The 15,806-nt window shown below is 44.2% G+C and overlaps 1 protein-coding gene across 6 annotated transcripts in view; it reads right to left on the reverse strand.

Annotated features, from left to right (window-relative positions):
• The window catches only part of SLC12A7 (solute carrier family 12 member 7), a 148,006-nt gene that overhangs the window by 26,325 nt on the left and 105,875 nt on the right, over window positions 1-15,806 (reverse strand). For all 6 annotated transcript variants that reach the window (XM_048515219.1, XM_048515216.1, XM_048515215.1 and 3 more), the window contains exons 16-21: window positions 15,128-15,232; window positions 13,579-13,747; window positions 11,388-11,583; window positions 6,410-6,579; window positions 4,862-4,993; window positions 2,934-3,041 (exon numbers count right to left, since the gene is read on the reverse strand). In XM_048515219.1, coding sequence (XP_048371176.1) covers window positions 2,934-3,041; window positions 4,862-4,993; window positions 6,410-6,579; window positions 11,388-11,583; window positions 13,579-13,747; window positions 15,128-15,232 — 880 coding nt within the window. The remainder of the gene's footprint in view (window positions 1-2,933; window positions 3,042-4,861; window positions 4,994-6,409; window positions 6,580-11,387; window positions 11,584-13,578; window positions 13,748-15,127; window positions 15,233-15,806) is intronic.

Below are 15,806 nucleotides of genomic sequence, written 5' to 3' on the forward strand. Positions count from 1 at the left end.
CAACTAATTAAAACAACAACAATAGCAACAAGATCCCTGCATCCACATAACGAATCCTGTGCTACAACTTGACTTTTCTTTCCATAGACATAGCACAGATTAATTATATCCAATCCGACTGCCCTTTTACCACTTCTCCCAGGATGTGATTAAATTTGAAGGACCATGCCAACCAAACATCAGTCCAGGGACCCTGAAGGAATGTCAAATGGCTTCCCAACGAGAGAAGATAAACTATTTATTATTCATAAGCTGGATGCAATGTATCCCATCAAACTAACGTTTTGGTACAAGGAATTTGGAAGACATGTTGGGAGTCTCCTTCATCAAGAACTCTCCTTGTTTCAACACCAGACTTTTCAAAGATTCAGTCAATTTGTGTGAGAAATGCATTCCGCAGAGAAGGCTGAAAACAAAATCCACTTAAAACATTTTAAGTCAGCCAAATTAAAGTTCTGGTTGAAGATGTAAAAGAAACAGCTCTTGGCAGCAATAAAAGACTATCACATTAGTTAGATTTCTGTTTCACAGCATGAAATTAATCTTAGAACATAAGCAACCAATTAACAATCTTAGAACATAAGCAATTAACAATAACAGACTTTTAAAAGAAAAATGCGGCCAAACAATACAGAATCAGCCATATGTGGTAGGTCAGAAGGAAGGAATTTCAAAAATCGCTTTGTGGATTGTGTTCAATATGACAACTAAAAGACTGCAGCTCAATCTCTTTTTACTATAAGAAGAAAAAACAGCAAACAAAACATATACTTTTCAATCTTGAAAACTGAGCTATTATTTTAGTGCAAAAAGCTACCTTATAAATATGCTCACTCCAAGAACTGAACCCTGCATTTTGAAATGCACATTCAACAAGAAGCAATGTTGCCAGTTTCACCTCGAAATTTTGTTCCTCGGCATGGCCGCCTTTCTGTGCAGGCACACACGGGTCTGCACCTCCGCTGAGCCTAACAACTGCCCTCCCGCCAGGAGGGTGGGGCCCAATGATGTGGTGACGTTATACTGTTCTCAAGCTTGCTTTGTTCTCAGCTTCCACCTCCCTCCCCCAACAAGGCCTGCATCACAGACCGGCAACGCTTGGAAGTTGGCGATAACGATGCTTTCCTGTGTGACCCGCAGAGCTAACTAATATAAACAACATTACGTTTCTCCTCTGCACCTAATCCTTTAAGGAGAGGCGACTATGTTGGGAGTGACGAGATGAGTTGCTGCTGGCTCGATGCAGGAGTTCAACCACTGTCTTGGAGGCCACAGGCAAAACCAATGACACCAAGGCAGTATCTGCTGGCGACAATTTGCCCTGGGACAAATCCTGTTCCAGTACAGCTGCAGCCAGAGAGAAAACTAAAAAAGGAGTGAACTCTGGACTGGCTGTGGGAAGAAGAGCCACCAGTTCAACTCTCAGCGCAGCCGTGGTGAGTTGGAAGTGACATAAAAGATGGCTCTGAGGAGGACAATGACGGAGGACGGCACTAACTACATCAATCTGAGTGAGGCTCCGGAGATCTTTCAACCACCTTCAATCTCTTGGAGGCTGCTTTTTTTTCCCTGAAGAAACCAAAGAAGCCCTCCCTGAAAAACTTGAAGAAGGGCTGGCCTTTTCTTCAGAATGGAGAGAGAAACCTGAGAGACCCTTAGAGGAACAAAGTACCTTTGCTGAGGGATCGAGTGCCAGTGTACCTGCAGGGCGGCCTTTAGGTGAGAAGCCCTGACTGTTCTGGTCAGTCGTGTAGTGGGGACATCCAGGGACAAATGCCCGGCATGAAGTCATGGGGGCAGAAAATCACCTCCATTTCTGTGCCCTCCCCCCGGCGGCGGCCCTCGGCCGGCTGGGCTGGCTTCGGGCAAAGAAGGGGTCGCCGCTGGCACCATCAGCTTCCACTCCAGATGCTGGAGCCTGGGCTGCATGGTGCTGGCTCAGGTAAGAGGCAGGGGGTGCAGAGTTACCACAGGGTGCAGGGGGCTATGGGGGTGCCATTGTGCCCCGCTACACCTCTGGCTCTGGGAGTGAGTCAGGCACAAGCCTTGCAGGAGGCAAAAATGTGGCCTTCCCCGAGACACAGGTAGCTGCTGGAGGGTTTATTATTTTGAGGCATTTTTGCCCCTCAAGTGGAACACTTTTAAAAAGTGCTGCCAGTGACTCCATACCACAATCCAAAGCTGATAATATCGTAGTATCAACCCACCAACAAGAAGCACAAAAACAGGCATAAGGCCGCAGAGAAGCAAGAACACATTCTTTACTCGCAGGGGCGAAAAAGAACTGAGAGGAATGCTTGCCCCCTCACTTCTCTCTCTTGCTGCCTTGCAGCCAGGGGGCAGGGAGGGCGTTGAGGAGAGCTCTAGAAGGACCTTACAGAAGCTGATCAATCTGCACCGTGGCTGGCTCTGCCCGTGGGGGTCTGCACAGAAGGCCACGATGAAGAACAAATGGTTTTGTTGCACAATGTTTAACGAATGGAACAAACATCTACAAAATTTGTAAAGTGACCTTAAGAGAGGAGAAATGTTATTTCCAAAAAGAAGCATTTATAATATTTCAGCAGTGCAAGTGGGCATCTTTGCCATTCTGAAACAGGTGCAGGCTGAGCCTTCTGGTTAAATTAATTACTTTTCAGACCATAACATATGTGACATGTTCAAAAGACAGCACAATAACCAGGATATTTTACATGTTCAGCCTTATTCATTCATTGCAGTGGAGTGATCTGATCTGTACATTAAAAGAATGCATATGTGGTTTGGAATGGATCCCTCTGTTGAAATATGCAGGGCAGGGCGAGGAGAGCTGTGTGTGAATCACAGTCTCCATGCAAGCAGGGATGGCCCAACATACTTGAACACCCTCTTTGGTTAGCACTAAGATTTCTATTTTCTTATACAAATGGTTCAGAAAAAAGAAAATGAATTACCTCTCTTTCTCTTTCATTCTTTGAGAGTTGCATTTGCTTTAGCATCTGAGATCTCTGTTCCATCACAAGTGTCTTCTCATATGTAAAAGCTGAAATATCATTTTCAAACTGGAAAAGTAAATCAGGAAAAGCAATTATTCTGCCATTCATGATTTTTTGCCAACAAGTATCAACCCAAAACTCCTGCAAGGAACTTTCTATTTTTAATCCCCTTTAAAAAATAGACACAGTTTCTATGCAGATTCTAAGGGTTTTAATGGGAAATAATTCTTTTAGACTGCTATACCCAACTGGTGTTTTTCTTGCACACATGAGAAAATAAAGAGAGCTTTTGCTGGCTGACAGTTGTAAACTTAAAAAATTGCCCATCTTTACAACTGTAGTGTGCCACAAAACACAAAGATATCCTAATATGTCAAATTCTCTAAGAAACCTCACAGAACATATGCAGGAAAAGATATGCCCTTCTGGAGAGTTATGAATAGCACCAAGTTACCACCAGCAGCGTGGCAACAATTTCTGCCTATGGACAGAATCCAAAGTGTTCCTTTTGCTAATGAAGACACCAGAATCTACTTTCTACTCCCAAAGCAAACTGGTTAACAAGCAGAGTGTCGCCTGCTAGAAGTCAGCAAGAGATATTTGAATTGACATTTCAAGAGATGAGGAAAGGTCATCAGTGTAAATTCTAACAGTGAAAAAAACCCTAAACTGAGTTAAGTGGGGAGTGTGCTGTGATTTCAAAATCACACACACACACACACACACACACACACACACACACACACACACACACACACACACACACACACACACACAATCTATGTAAGGATAATGGGGTAGACGAGGTGAAATCTTATTTTGAATTATTTCTTTGCTTGACACAAGTATTCAGACTGATATTCAATTAGAAGTAGCAATTAGTCCCATATTAATGCCATTAATACATTATCACAAATACAAATTTGCTTCCTCCAGTGGAACATACATATAAAAACAGGAGAACACGCTTGTGCACACTGGAACTACTGCTGCTGTAAGAAGTTGTAGCTTCCTCTGAGTTGTCTCCGAGCGTGCGATGCCAATGTGGCAAAAATGCCCAAGCAGAGTCACCAACTGGAGGTTTTCAGATCCCAGGAGATGCCCAGTTGGACCACTAATTGCCAGCGCAGAGGCAAGTGAGGAAGGGCCTTCTGTACTGGTCCAATTCTGGCAGTTCTGGGGAGGAGTCCAGGGCAGCGATGCCCTCCAGGGCTCCCTCTTCCAGGTGGGCCCACAGAACAACGAAGGAGTAGAGCGATTCACCCCCCGCCCCTCCCACAACCTTCCCACAGTAGTTTGGGCTCTTCCTCTTTCTCCTTGGTCCTGCCCAGGCTGCCTTCAAAAGGCCACTCTGAAGAAGGAGCCATTCCTTGTTCCTTATGGTGGGGCCCTCCTGACTGACAGGGGCCCAAAACAACGAAGGCCCTGCTGGAGGTGAACTCCTCTGGCCTCTGAGCCCTCCCAGACCTTCAAAGGCTGCCGTCTCTGGCTCGGCCATTCCCCCACGGCTCCTCCACGTGTGCTCTGTGTCCTGGGTTTGGGGTCTGGCCAGACGCTCAAGGGGTCAGCCTCGAAGACCATCACCTCCTGCCCTCCACTTTCTCCCTCCTTATAGTGGCTTTCTCAAGCAAAGCAGCTGGGACTTTGACCATGCAGCCCATTGCCCCACTGCTTGGGACTGCTTTGCCACCCTCTACCATGTGCCTGTAGCTGGGTGCCCCTTTGCCACCCCTGGCTCCCCATCCTATGGTAATACTGACTACGCTCTACAAACCACACAAGGGGCAGGGGAACGTATAAACCTTTTAATATTTGACATCTTGAGCAAAGTTAACCAACTGAGAGAAATTTTGGATAGATTTCAGGGCAGATATGTAAAACGTTACCATTTCAACAACCTCCACCTCAGCATTAAGTCGAAGATGATACAAAAACATCTGAAGATCCTTTTTCATTTGAATACTATTGTCATCCATTTGAGCTACAGTGAAAATGCGCATTTTACATTTTCTCCACACCTGTTAACAAAGATGAACATTTTCATTAGGAAAAAAAATTGTCTCGGGGAGGGGATTCAGTTCGCAAGCTCTTTGCTCTAGTCCCAACTTTCCCAAAAGTCTTTATGCTCGGAACAGCAGGTTGCTGCAATAACGAGACTCCTGGGTTCAGAATTTGGTTAATTGACAGGGAATACTGTGAACTGGATCCAAGCAAGTCTTTGCTGGAACTGAAGTCCTTCTGGTGAATATCCCTTTTCCAAACACCCCACCCAGCCCCTCCCTCGCCATCCCAGTGGCTTGAAATCATGAGTAGCGTCCTCCAGCTATGTGAAGCCACCAAGGCCAAGGCAAAAGGCAAGAATTGGGTGCAGGCTGTCTTAAAATGTGGGAAGAGTTGCTGTGCACCTAAAAGGACACAGGCACAGGGATACCAGCATAAGGAGCTAGGCTGTCACGGCGCCGCCCTCCCCCGGTCCACCCCAACCTCACGGAAAGAATCAGGAAAGTGCTGGACCCTTGATTGGGCCTTGACATCGATTGAAAGACCAACCGGCTCAGATAAATTAGGGAATCTACAATTCCCTTATCAGCTCTTTCTGTCAGCATGGCCAATTGGCCATGCTGGTAGGGGCTGATGGGAATTGTAGTTCCTGAACATCTGGAGAGCCGCAGGTTCCCTACCCCTGGACTACACTGTTCTTGAAATAAATGCAACAGCCTGGCCAGCCCTGCCCCACCCTCTCTACATGGAGATCAGGGGCAGGTGGGCCTGTTTGATGCTGCCTCACCTCACCTGGGTTCCGCTGCAACCTGCAGGCATCGAGCCCGCAGTTCAAAGCTTGATTCGAACCTCTCTGAGGTCAGGATCAGACTGAGCCCCAGGGGCTGGCCGGCTTCAGCTTTGTGCCGTTGGCTCCCAGCATCGCAGGAAAACATCAGTTTAAAACTGAGAAGTTTGATGCTGGGGCTTTGGGAGGGAAGCCTGCACTGCCCAGCCTCTGCAGTCTGAGATGCAAAGTGCCGGGGGTGTGTGGTGTGTGTGTGTGTGTGTCTGTCTGAGCATTCAGGACTGACAGACCAAAAATGTATCTTCCAAAGATATCAAAGTTTCCTGATAACAGCAACTGAACCATTACAACATTCTTTGCCTGCCTGTTTTGGTCCACCCATCCGTCGCCTTTTGTGGGGGTGAATCCTATTTTTCTGTCTACCTGGGGCTCCCCTGGACAAGCAGAAACACCCTTTTTCTTTTCAGGCAGTCCTGCCTTGCTGACTTCATGACTGGCCTGGCCCCCAACTTTACCGTGGGAGGGAATAGATGCCACTACCTGGGTGTTTGGTGCTTTAAGAGCATCATCTCCTGTCCCTAGGAGCTTACAGTTCAAATGTGCTCACTGGGAAGCAAAATGTCACAACGAAAACACATGCAAATACCTTGTGATGTCGCAGTAGGAAAGGAAGCAACATTAGCATTCCACCATCATGAACGATCCACCACACATCTATGTTGCCCTCAGTAAAGCGCTCCTGATTACTTGGAAAGAAATCTATGTTTTTGGCAACCAGAAGGGCTTGATGAGCAGCTGTTGTTTCTCGCACAGTGTCTGGAATAAGAAACAGGAACCTCTCATGACATCAGAATGCGAACAGTCAAGCGAGCCATCAAGCCACAACTGACTGATGGGGACTGCACCTGAGCGTTTTCAAGGCAAGAGATGGAGAGAGGTGGTTTGCCATCGCTTTGATCTGTGTAGCCTCCCATCCAAATACTAACCCTGCTTAGTTTCTAAGCTCTGATGAGGGGAGCCAGACTGGGCTATCTAGGCTGCTATCAGAACGCTACACTCTCATAAAGCCTCCTGCGGACTAAAGGTGTGGTGGAGCCTCCTAGCTCTGAGTATGCTCCAGGCATCTACAGGCCCAACCCACCATCCTACAGCCCTCATTTCTCACTGACTTCATCTGAATTAGGCAGCAGTGTGTGTGTGTCTCCACGGGACTGTCTGGAGTCATTTCAAGCCAGCAGAAGGAAGAAACGGCAGCAAGAGGGCCTCACGGGGTGCACAGGCCAGGTCCAAAACAGTTGCTGACCACAGCAAAGAAGCTGCAATTTCTACCACCCCCTGCTGCGGATTCCCACTCGGAGGCTGCTGCAGCTGATTTCCTGGCCAGATCCTTGAAAGAAAGATCCTCCAGGAGACCGAGGCATTACAAAGCTTCAGGGAGTTAAGGGCTGCCAACCACCAGGTGCTACGGTAAGAAAACAAAACAGCAATACGATGGATATGCCAGTAAGAAATAATGGAAATCATGTTGAGGCCATATGTCATTAATTCCCAAAGAGTAATAAAACTGTCTGTTTGAAATGTATTAGGCTAAATATTGTTTGTAATTGAAAAAAATTAATGGGCTACTGCCCCTTTAAATGGTTAGAATTTGGCAACAGTATTTGTACAGTAACTCATGGACCATTAAGGAAATCAGAAAAATAAACCCCTTAAAGTTTGGGGAGTCAGATGCTGAACAGACTAACATCCACTATTCTCATTAACAATATGTGAGATAATGTCAGGCCTGAGCCATTCTCAGCCTGGCATCCACCAAGGGCACAGCTGGGCCCCCACTGTCATTGCCTGAGGCTGGGAAGGTTTTCTGTTGCTTGCTTGCAACTAGTGATTCAGGCCTGCCGCTTTCCTTATCTCAGCTTCCTAAAGGAGGGAAGTGTCTGTTGCTACCATAACAATGTCTCTTTCTCACCGCCTTTCTTATGCTGATGTTTTGGGAATGCGAGGGAGGGGGAATACGGGATGAGCCATGTGGCAAATGTTTCAGGTATATACTGGGGTTCAGGGGACAAAGCACCAGCTTTGGCTTCCTGATCCTTGGGCTGACACAGTTCCAATAAAGCTCTTGAAACTTTCCTGAGTCTTATTTGCTGACTGGAGTAACAGACCCTTACAGATATCAACCTATGAGTGGAATGCACTACCTTGGGGTGTGGTGGAGTCTCCTTCTGTGGAGGTTTTTAAAGAGAGGCTGGATGGCCATCTGTCAGGAGTGCTTTGATTGTGTATTCCTGCATGGCAGGGGGTTGGACTGGATGGCTTTTGGGGTCTCCTCCAACTCTATGATCCTATGAACCCTTCATGGCTTGGAACAAAATTAACTAGGTGCCAGCTGTATAGGGCTTACAAATAATTGTGTAGATTACAGCAGTAAATCTCTTAATACCCAGTTAAACGTTCAAGGTAATGCATTAGTTTTACATCTAAGCCAAAATACAAAACAAAATACAAAACAATACAGACAATACAAAGCAGACCGCGTTCTGAACGTTCACGCTGGCAGTTTAAAATTAGCATTTTTCGTCAGAGTTAGTATCTAGGAGCTGCTTTTCTCAGGAGTGAAGACTTTTCTCACAGGTAGTCCCTTTCATAGGTGAATTGCTCTATAATTACAACATCAAGTTATAAATTGCTACTAAACTTATTAAAGAATTCCTAAATTTGATATGGAGTGTGTTAACTCACCATATGGATAGAGTACCTTTGTATTGTCAAAATGTCCTTCAGCGTTATTCTCCTGGAATGCCAGGTGTCTTCCTTTAGCACCCAGTGAAAATCACGATGTTACGGACTTATAACAGAACTTTGAGACTTTGGATCAGGCGTTGTTCATTAACTCATGAAAAATTATCAAGCCATCAATTGCTATGAATATATCATTTTTTAAACAGAATTAATGTTCACAGCAATTACACAAAACATATCTTACAAGAAGCAGCTATAGTCTAAAAGCCATGTTGAGGCCTCCTGGTGCTAAGGACTGCAATTGATGAATGAATTTTACTTCCTTTTGAGCCAGAATTTTATAGCATTAAATGCCTGTGATTTTAATACCCACGAGACTAAAAATCTTAAATCCTTTTCAGAATAACCGATTTTCATGACATGTGAAACAAGAGAAGCATCTAATACTTGGTTTTTAATTCTTGAATGATGTTCTGCCACCCAGGTCTTAATGGCTCTCATGATCATGCCAATATGTATTAATTGGCACTGGGTATAACTTAAATAAATTGGGGGGGTTGGTGTTACAGATGCTATAATGGTTCAATTTTAAAACCGGACCTGTTACTGGATTCTTAAATTGTTTAGTGACTATACTTAACACACAAAAGGAACCACATTTATGGTCTTTCAAGATGGTTTTAACAGGTGTAGATGAAGCTGAGTCAGTACGTATCAAAATGTCTCTAGGTGAGTGTGTTTCTCAAAGATCCCATAGGGATTGATTGGCACAACCAGGGAGATCACTGACCAGATGCTAGTTTTTATATATAATGTCTTCAGTATTATTAGCTAGTATGATATATTGTAATGCACAAGATAATCTAGTATCAGTACATTTGTGCCTTTCCTTTAAAAGTTCAATTCCAGTTATCTGATCTGCTCTTGCTTTGGTAATTCGAATGGTATTGGAGAATGAAAAGAAGAAAAATGAAGAATGGTATATTTGTGTGTGTGTGGGGGGGGGTGGGGTGGGGGGGTCCCTGTAAAGTTTAACTTGTATTTTATGAGTGTCAGAGAAAAAACTTCCATATTAAAAAGATGCCCCTTTTTGATTACTAATTTGTCCAGACAGTTTTATATGTGAATCCTGAGCATTGAGCAACTCAATAAATTTATTGGTGCTATTTTCTGCATCAAAATATAAAAACTCCCAAATCATCTATGATTTTACGTGTGTGTGTGTGTGTGTGTGTGTGTGTGTGTGTGTGTGTGTGTGTGTGTGTGAGAGAGAGAGAGAGAGAGAGAGAAGTATTATTGATATGATTATCAATAAATTTGTGTTAGGAAAAAATCATACAGATATTGGCCGCTGGAGGGCGCATGCTGACCTCATAGCCACTACATGCTGTTGTAAATAAAACTGACCTTTGTATCTGAAGAAATTATATTTGAAAATAAGATCAGCTAATTGAATAATGAAGTGCGGGGGTTGTTGGACTTGTCTAAGGTTTAACACTTCTACAATCGTATTTCTTATCTCTTCTAATGGAGCACTAATATAAAGAGATGTTATATCAAATGTTGCTAATGCAGTGTGGCTGGGCATTTGCTTTTCTTCCACCTTAACATCTTAATTGGTGAAAGTAGTGAAAGGGTGTAAATTATATTCAACAAACTGTGAAATGGGTTCCAGTGTGGAATTTCTTCCTGCCACGACTGCCCTCCTGGGGGGGAAAGAAGCCTTGCTTGTGTACATTTGGAAGCACATAGAAAATAGGTACTCTAGGATATTTATTGATTAAAAAATGTCAAGTCTGATCATCAAACTAGCCCAGGCTTAAGCCCACCAGACAAACTGTATGTATTAAAGAGACAGCATGCTTGGTAGGGTCACAGGATAACCATTTATAGGCATGAATGTCACCAAATTATCTCTCCACTTCCTGATCACATAGGATCACACTGTTGAACGTGTGCAGATTATAATTATCTACATTTGGAAGGAAAGTAGATTTTTTTTCTGTGGCATATCTAATTTTGGTTTGGAGGAAAAAAGCTCTTAGTTTCAGCAAACAAATTAACAGATTCTGAGACTTAAAGAACAATCACAGATATAAAAAGTGGTCAGGCTCCAGGGCCAGATGAGCGTCCTGTGGAGTCATAGACGGCCCTCAGCAGGGCCCCTGCGCCCCTCTTGGTTTGCTGCAAAAGGTGCTGCTCTGCCCAGATCAGTGTATCAAGTATCCACCGCAGGAAACAGCCCCAGGGCAACCTCCCTCAGACTAGACAGCTTAAGCGGTTTGTTTCCTGTGTTGCTCCTTCCAAATCAAGTAGGCTTTGCTCCAAAGTGCTAGAATCTCAGCCACGTAAATTTATATTATTGCTGCTACAGAATACAAGGGTCATCCTTTGCTGGGCTTGTTGCTGGATGCAGAACAGACCTTTGCATAAGTATTTTTTTAATAAGCATAAGCATTTTATTGTCATTGTGAATGCACAACGAAATTGACAAGTGGAGTGGGAAGTTTTTGCTTTTTTGCTCTTGTTATCTAAAGTGTGGCACTGAGGGGAAGCAGTAGAGAAACTCTCCATCCCTGGAGCACAATAGGTCTGAAGTGAGGAGCTGAGATGGATCTCCCTGGCTCTTGCTTGTAGAAGGCCAGTGGAAGACACAGTGACTCAGAAGGGTCTCTAAACAGCAACACAGGGACAGAGCAGTCAATGACCTCTGGCAGGAAATATTTCTAGGAGTCATTTGGTAGTTACCCACGTTGTCACTGGCACCCCAGGAGTTCCTCTGACCTTCCTGTCAGAAGGAAGGGCTTGCAAGCCCATTCCTTTACATATTGTCTTACATGATTTCACAATAATGGCATCAATTCCACAGTAGCACATCATACCAACGAAATTCTTCCATGAGAAGGGGTTGTCGGCCTGCTTCCAGGACTGAGGCCATGCCATCAAGACGGTGTTATGCTTCATCCCACCAAGGCCAGCAGACTGGATCAAATGGGAAATTCCATCTCTGACCGTGGATGACACCACAATCTGGCAAAATCCTTTGGTTCGCTCGACTCCCATTAAGGATCTAATATTCTACAGGGGGGAGTAGGAAGATCGTAAATGTCTACAGTTGTCACAAATTATAAGATTAGTAAGGCATTAAGTACCAGCAGCTGCTACAACACTGTGGGAGCAATCCTAAGCAGAACTACTCAGAAGAAAGTGACATTTGTATTCAATGAGGCTTATTCAAAGGAGTATTTAGAACAGAGGTCTGCAACCTGCGACTCGCCAGATGTTTATGGACTACAATTCCCATCAGCCCCTGGGATTTGCAGTCCACGAACATCTGGAGAGCCACAGGTTGCAAACCCCTGATTTAGAATTACAACATGAATAGAGTCAGTATTGAAACTCACTGTGGTACAATGGTTAGACTAGAGACATTCATGTACTCACTCAGTCAAGAAGCTCCTATCAGTCTCTCTCTCTCTCTTTCAATCTAACCTCAACCTAACTTTTATGAAAGGAAAAAGGATGCATGTAAAGTGCTGTCAAGTCACAGTAACTTATGGTGAATCCAGGAAGGGGCTTTCAAGGCCTGTGAGAAGCAGAGGGGGCTTGCCATTGCCTGCCTCTGCAGAGGGCTCACTCGCACACCCCCAGCCAGTCTCCCAACCCTGCCAAGATCTGATGAAACAAAAATTGGCTTAATTCAGGTGCATTAAATGTCAACTGGGATGAAAATTGTTTCAATCAGTGTTTAGCTGAGAATTAGAGCAATTTCACTCTTGACTTTTTTTTTCAACATGCATATAACAAAAAAATTGTACATACTGTCTGCACAAATACTGAAAGACTCTACACTGCAGCAATTCCATACATAAAAACAAATGCCTGAAGAAAATATGTTTTGGAATTTACAATCAAAAATCCTGTCACAGCCATGCAGAGAAGTCTGGTGCGGCTGCAGCAACGGGAAAAGGATGCCAGGGAAGTGTGCAGGTGTTCTCTGCATCAAGCAGAGGAGAGAAATTGGGGAAAACGTAGCTTTCAAACAAAAATATTCACGGCAAAAGAAACACTAGAGTGATTTTGCCACAAGACAGCATATGTGGAAGTATATTATTCCTATGTGGAAATTTTTCTCATGTGAAAAAATGTCAAACAACAAGAACAGAGCAGGCTAAGATGCACTAAACTGTACCAGTGAAAGTTTAGTAACACCGAGTGCCATCCCTGCCCACTATAATTGAACAATTAACACGACTGCATCAGAGAAAGAGCTAATGTGTTAATTTTTAAAAATGTAATAGCCTAAAATGTGGAAATCAGTTCGTGAATTAATTATCACCCTTGTTATCTGGAAATTAGATTTACATCTTAAAAGGAGAGTGTAAATTTGTTTAAACAATGAAAAATGAAGTGAGTACAAACTTGATGTCCAGCCACTTTTCGCAACTGGTTCAGCTAACTGCAGATAACATGATACATTTATTGTCAAATATAGCTCCTAAGGCAGACCTGGGCATTATACGGCCCACGGGCCACATCTGGCCCGCCGGATGACCCTGACTGGCCCCCCTGCCTTGCTGGGGAACGAGGCACCCTTGAAAGCCCCGCAGAAGTTCAATTTACATCCCTTTAAGTTCAATTTACATCCCTTTAAGACAAAATATCTGAATTTAAGCCAATTCTATCTACCTATGACATTTTTATCCTGCCCTTGTTCTGCCAAGGAACTCTGGCCAGCATGCATAGTTGTCCTCTCTGACATTTTAACCTCAGCAGAACCCTGCAAAGTGGTCCAACACATTTGGAATTCTGGAAGGACATGGGAGGCAGAGCAACAAAATGGCTGCTGCAGGAGGTGGGGCCAGCCACAAAATGGCAGTCACGGCTTCTTAACTTCAGCGTCCTGGTGCAGATCCTTGGGCTGCAAGGGCAGCTCCTGCCAAAGAAACATGGTTTTAAAATCTGAACAACCCACCAGACCTCCGATAGTCTGAAGCTCTGTTGATAATCCAGGCTACGATACTGTAATCTGAATGTGACTGTGCAAAAGTTTGGTTATTTCTTAAAACATACTTCCTCAGCTTTTTGCGCTTCTGTGTATTTATCCAAGTATACTCCTGGAAGCACAGATCCCACGATGGTCAGTCCTTTTCCCGCTTTCAATTGAGAAGTGAAAGAAAGCAGCCGTGGATGTTTGACCAACTGTTCTGAATCCAAATTCAGCAAAACCAAGACTTGAGGCCTGAAGTTTAATACAAAGAAAGGGAAGAGGTGATTAAGTAAAGAATGAAGACTGCAGTTTGTGATTGTTTATCTTGGCTGCCACACAATAATACAATACACACAATACACACACACACATACACACACACATTACCACACAATACACACAATAATACACAACACACACACACACACACAGACGTACGTTTCAGATAGCCAGCTCAGGGTTGACTCAACCTTCCATCCTTCTGAGGTTGATAAAATGAGTATCCAGCTTGCTGGGGGTAAAGCGCAGGCGCCTGGGGAGGCAGTGGCCGCCCTCCCCACAGACACAGTCTGCCTCGTAAACATTGTGATGATGTGTGTGCGTGTGAACATGTATAGACAGAGAGAAATATAAAACATGGAAACGTAAAATAAAATGACCGTGGGGATGGGAAATCATACCATCTCTTGAGGCCTTCACTTTGTAGACTGTTAGCAAGATTTTGGGCAGAAAGGGAAAGATGAAGTGGAGAAAGTGGGAAGCTTTAAGACAGAAAATCAGCAGCTAATACCTCAAGGAGAACAAAAATCTAGGAGGAGAAATCTGCAAACTGATCACTGGCCGAATCCCCACTGGGAAATTCAATCTAGATCAAACCAAGTTTGAAAATAAACTGCGCCTTTTCATTGAGGTTTCAACCTCCCCACCGCAGCATGTTTTCAGTGAAGACATCTAGGCCTATCTCAGATTCAAGAAATGTAACAATCCCCGCAATTGGCTTGGCGGGTCTCTCCTGATTGGCTGTCATGCTGTGTTGGGGTGGGACCTCCCCCCCCCCAAAACGTGCTTACGTTATGACGTCAGAGCATCAGGACATCTCCCCAGCCCAAGTTTCTGGTTGGTTATTGTGCTCTCGCGAGAACCGCATAGCGAGAGCCCGCCGCTCACTGATTGGTTGTAAGGCATTTGCATCATGCTCCACGGCGGGAAATTTGAACCAAGATTAGACCCCCAATCCTCCCCTCCAAACTGGATCGAAGACGTGTTTTTTTTTTAAAGTAGTACTTTCAAGCAGGTTTGGCAAAGACACGGGATAAGGGGGAGAACGAGCGCCAGAACCGGGATGAATCCTTGTTCGTCGATCAGGCAGTGGGGAGTTCTTCCTGAATCCTTGATATTTCACGTGAGTATCACGCAGTTAATTGACCGTGGGAAATTGGCCACTGAGTGTAATTTTACAGGCAAAGTCTACTAATCAATTGAAATTTAAAAAACAAAACAAAACTTCTGTTCTCAGCACCAGAGGAAAAGAAAGGTTCCCCAGACACACACACATACATGTGTGCAATTCCTGTTCTAAAATAATTTTCCTTAATGGGATCAATCAAACAGCAGACTTAGTCAGACTCCTACCTCCAGTTTTTGGTGTGAGGAGGGCCTTGCTCAACCCGAAGCAACGCATAGCGAGCAGCATTCAAGGACAGCCCCCGGATCCCGTCTCCCCACTCTTTTTCAGCTCTTGAAAGGAGAAACGTTTAATCAGCAACGTGGATCTTTTTCTAATCTCTCACAAAATTGAAAATTTACAACAATGCTATTTTTCTTTGTCATAGAAGACATCTTTAAATTTCTCTTCAAAATCACAAATCTTTTAAACTCGATTCTGCACAGTACACATATAATGGGCTGACACCAGGAAATATCCCAATTTTGGGAAGAACTTCACGTGGATCGCTTCCCCAAAGTAGCATTGACTTACAATATTTCCCTCAATCTGGGTTTTTCAAAAATTGCCAAAAAAGTTTTTGCAATCTTTTTGAAAAATCCCAGGTTGAAACAGATATCAAGGGTGCCAAACCACTTTATTTTTCCTGCCTGTCCACCCATTCTCCCATCTTACGTCATGTCAGTTTTGTTTCTGCTGAGCTGCCGAGAAGTCTGACAGTCTGTCATTTCAGAAACATCCCCCAAACACATTTTCTCCCCTTGGTAGTGACTGTGAACGCCATTTCACCCAAGTGTGAACAGCAACGGATTCACAACAAATTCACAACATTTCCATTTCTCTTTAATTTTTGGGTGCTCACAGCGT

The sequence above is a fragment of the Sphaerodactylus townsendi genome, linkage group LG14 (genome assembly GCF_021028975.2).
Source record: "Sphaerodactylus townsendi isolate TG3544 linkage group LG14, MPM_Stown_v2.3, whole genome shotgun sequence".
Taxonomy (NCBI): Eukaryota; Metazoa; Chordata; class Lepidosauria; order Squamata; family Sphaerodactylidae; genus Sphaerodactylus; species Sphaerodactylus townsendi.